Raw genomic sequence first — 4,075 nt, forward strand, 5'->3', positions numbered from 1 at the left:
AGGTTCTTTAATATAAAATTGACACCAATGGTATTTGAGAGCAATTAACCAAATATAAGTATACTAATTTTTATGTTATGCTTGCATAAATGCATAAATGTGCTCCTTTTCCATTTTAAGCATCTTCCTTGGAATAATAAAACAATACTGTGAATCTGAGGGTCAGAGCTGTGGTCATAGACACTGACATTTCAGAAGGAAAAAAATGCTCCCTAAAAATACATGTGACTAAATTCCAGAAAAAGCAGGGGAAGCCTGAAGAAGTTTCCTTACTGACAGTAAAAAGGGAAAGTTGAGGAAATTACATGCTCTCAGTGTGAACCTTTGTTTCCATAATTCCTAAACCAACAGACAAAGTGGCAATGACAGAAGACAACCACTCTTTGACAGCTGAGTTTATCCTCACAGGATTCACAGGCCGCCCAGAGCTGAAGACCCTGCTGTTTGTGGTGTTCTTTGCCATCTATCTGATCACCATGGTGGGGAACCTTGGTTTGGTGGCCTTGATTTACATGGAACGTCGGCTTCACACCCCAATGTACATCTTTCTGGGCAACCTGGCCCTGATGGATTCCTGCTGCTCCTGTGCCATTACACCCAAGGTGTTACAGAACTTCTTTTCTGAGGACAGAGTGATTTCTCTCTACGAGTGCATGGCACAGTTTTATTTTCTCTGCCTTGCTGAAACTACGGACTGCTTTCTGCTGGCAGCAATGGCCTATGACCGCTATGTGGCCATATGCAGTCCCCTGCAGTACCACACCAGGATGTCAAAGAGACTGTGCATTCAGATGACCACAGGAGCCTACATAGCTGGAAACCTGCATCCCATGATTGAAGTATTATTCCTGCTGAGGTTAACCTTCTGTGGGGCTCATCAAATCAATCATTTTTTTTGTGATGTCCTTCCATTATATCGACTCTCCTGTGTTAACCCTTACATCAATGAACTGACATTACTTACCTTGGCAGGGTCAATCCAAATCTTTACTATTACGATAGTCCTAATCTCTTATTTCTGCATTCTTTTTACAATCTTCACAATGAAATCCAAAGAGGGAAGAGGTAAAGCCTTATCTACTTGTGCATCCCACTTTCTTTCTGTGTCTATATTCTATGGTTCTCTTCTCTTCATGTATGCTCGACCAAGTTCACTTAATGAAGGGGATAAAGATATACCTGTTGCTATTTTTTATACCCTAGTAATTCCTTTATTAAATCCTTTTATTTATAGTCTAAGAAATAAAGAAGTAATAAATGTTTTAAAAAGAATTATGAAGAAAAGAAAATTTTGTAACAATCTGAAACAAATATCACCTCCCCTGGAAAACTGATTTCAGCTTGATAATGGTTTTTTCCTAAACCAAGGGATACTAACAAAGTGGGAAAAGGCCACTTTGCACATAAAACATTAAATTATGAAAACACACAAGAGTGAACTAATTATTCATGCAGTAAAAAATTGTGTCAGAATGTAATTATAGTTTGCAGCAAATTCAACAAATTCTAGGACTAAAATTAGTATATATAAAGATAGTCTCCGTCTAACATTATTAGCAAGTTTCTGCAATCCCAAAGCTTAATCCTGTATCCTCAGCACATTCCAAGACCTCAAATATTAGTCTTTTTTTAAGCAACATCAGCTGTTAAAAGTAAGCTGTTTGAACTTGATTCTCAACTTTCCTTGAGTTCTTTCATGAAATTCCGAGTTCTATGAAATAGAGTATAGGTATAATGGTGATTTATATTTTAATTTTTTCATTAGATTGCTTATTTGTCCACTATAGAGGACAGGGAAATTCCTAAAAATGTATCTATCTAACAAATCAAGTGTTTTTGTCTCCATTGGCATTACCTTTCTTAATCATTAGGAGTATAAAAATTTTTGATATATTCACATCATTAAAGCATAAATTGGCAAAGTGGTGAAAATAGTAAATATTTTAACAAAAATATCTATTCATAAATTAAATACACAAATATGATATAAAAATTATTTACTGAAAATATACTGCCTGGTAGGCACTAAGCTAGATTTTCATGCATATTAACTATAATTAGTTAAGTATACTTCTTTGTTTTTTGTTTTTGGGTTTTTTTTTTTTTTTTGGTATAACACTATGCTTTAGAAATACTAGTCATTTGCTCAAATGATCCAGGTAAGCTGAGTAGAACTAGAGTTTGAATTAATGCTGTTTTTGTCCACACGCCTGGCAGTTCAATAAATGGAAGTCTTAATGCCTGTGGTGTTTAGTTATTAATTACCATCAGAAATAAACAGTGTATTAAAATATGGAAAAAATCAACAGTTGGAGAAAAACAGAAATGAGCATGACCAAAGCCCAAGTTTAGGAAAATGAGTGTGGGAGACAGAGAGGATAAAGGTGAGCGGTGGGACAATCAACAGGGAGCAAACTGTTAGAAAGAGCTCTTAGTGAGTGTGGGGAGCAAGCAAGGAGTAGATTAAGTTCCTTAGAACTTTAAATGCCACACTAAGGAATCTCAATTTCTTTAGAGGCATCAAATACTGGAGTCTTCTTGGGAGCAGAAAAATATGACTGTATTGTTCAGAAAAACTGATCTGGAAAAAACTTGACTGGAAAGAGACTGGAAGAAATGAGACTATCTTCAATCATTCATATATACTAAGTGATGATAGTTGGAGCTTGAGAACAATTAAAGAAAGAAGAGCAGGTACACACATTTGAATGGCATTTTAAAGAAAATCAAAGAGAAAACTGTAACTGTTAGATAATAAACATAAGGTCTACCTACTTCCTCTATTGACCAAGTCATATTTACATTTATATTACTAGTACTCAAAGAATGCCTGACAATTTGGGCATTCAGTAAGTATTTCCTTCAATATTTTAATAAATTATGTAATGAGTTTATTACTTTCTTTTTTAATGTTTAATAAATATATATTTTAACTTCTTGTTTTAAATTTTGAATATAAGTACTGGTAAACATAACATATAAATGAAATCTGCTTAAAGTACTAACTACCTTATAAAAATATAAATAGCTTGTGGTTATAAATATCTTACAAGAGTATAAATACTTTATGAGTATACAAGAATCCAAAAGACAAAAAGTTTGAGAATCTCTAAGGTAGATGGGTGTTGTACTTAATTTCAGTGGACATTTTTGCTTGTCAGAATTACATCCATTAATCTTTCCCTTTTCTAAAAGTGCTATGATTTTTGTTAAATATTTCTGCATTGCTCACACTCAATGCTTAGCACCACCGTATCCCAGATAGCTGTACAGGGAAGAGTGTGTGACATATTTGCAGCCAATGAGACAAAGAAGTGATTTTTTTTGAAGTTTCTGGGAAATTAGTTTCCTTTATTTTTTTTAACTTTTATAGTAGATAAACTTTCTTTTAGTAGATATAAATTTCCAAAGTACAGTTTATGGATTACAATGGCTTTTCCCCCCCATAACTTCCCTCCAACCCGCAACCCTCCCATCTCCCACTCTTTCTCCCATTCTATTCACATCAAGATTCATTTTCTTTTTTTTTTTTTCTTTTTTTGACAGGCTGAGTGGACAGTGAGAGAGCGAGAGAGACAGACAGAAAGGTCTTCCTTTGCCGTTGGTTCACCTTTCAATGGCCGTGGCCGGTGCACTGCGGCCGGCGTACCGCGCTGATCCGAAGGCAGGAGCCAGGTGCTACTCCTGGTCTCCCATGCGGGTGCAGGGCCCAAGCACTTGGGCCATCCTCCACTGCACTCCCAGGCCCCAGAAGAGAGCTGGCCTGGAAGAGGGGCAACCGGGACAGAATCCGGCGCCCCAACTGGGACTAGAACCCGGTGTCCCGACCGGGACTAGAACCCGGTGTGCCAGTGCCGCTAGGCGAAGGATTAGCCTATTGAGCCACGGCGCCGGCCAAGATTCATTTTCAATTATCTTTATATACAGAAGACCACTTTAGTATATATTAAGTAAAGATTTCATCACTTTGCACCCACACAGAAACACAAAGTGCCAAATACTGTTTAGGCACTAGTCATATCATTAATTCACATTGAACTACACATTAAGGACAGAGATCCTACATGGGGAGTAA

The 4,075-nt window shown here is 36.6% G+C and overlaps 1 protein-coding gene across 1 annotated transcript; it reads left to right on the forward strand.

Moving 5' to 3' along the window:
- The first annotated feature begins 362 nt into the window (after positions 1-362).
- Positions 363-1,334, forward strand: LOC133750830 (olfactory receptor 5K3). Its single transcript, XM_062180522.1, has one exon. The coding sequence runs from the start codon at positions 363-365 to the stop codon at positions 1,332-1,334; it is 972 nt and encodes a 323-aa protein (XP_062036506.1).
- The last annotated feature ends 2,741 nt before the right edge of the window (positions 1,335-4,075 follow it).

The sequence above is a fragment of the Lepus europaeus genome, chromosome 2 (assembly GCF_033115175.1).
Source record: "Lepus europaeus isolate LE1 chromosome 2, mLepTim1.pri, whole genome shotgun sequence".
Classification (NCBI taxonomy): Eukaryota; Metazoa; Chordata; class Mammalia; order Lagomorpha; family Leporidae; genus Lepus; species Lepus europaeus.

Coding starts and splice junctions, on each gene's coding strand:
- LOC133750830 (XM_062180522.1), top strand. CDS start 363: ATGACAGAAGACAACCACTCTTTGACAGCTGAGTTTATCCTCACAGGA.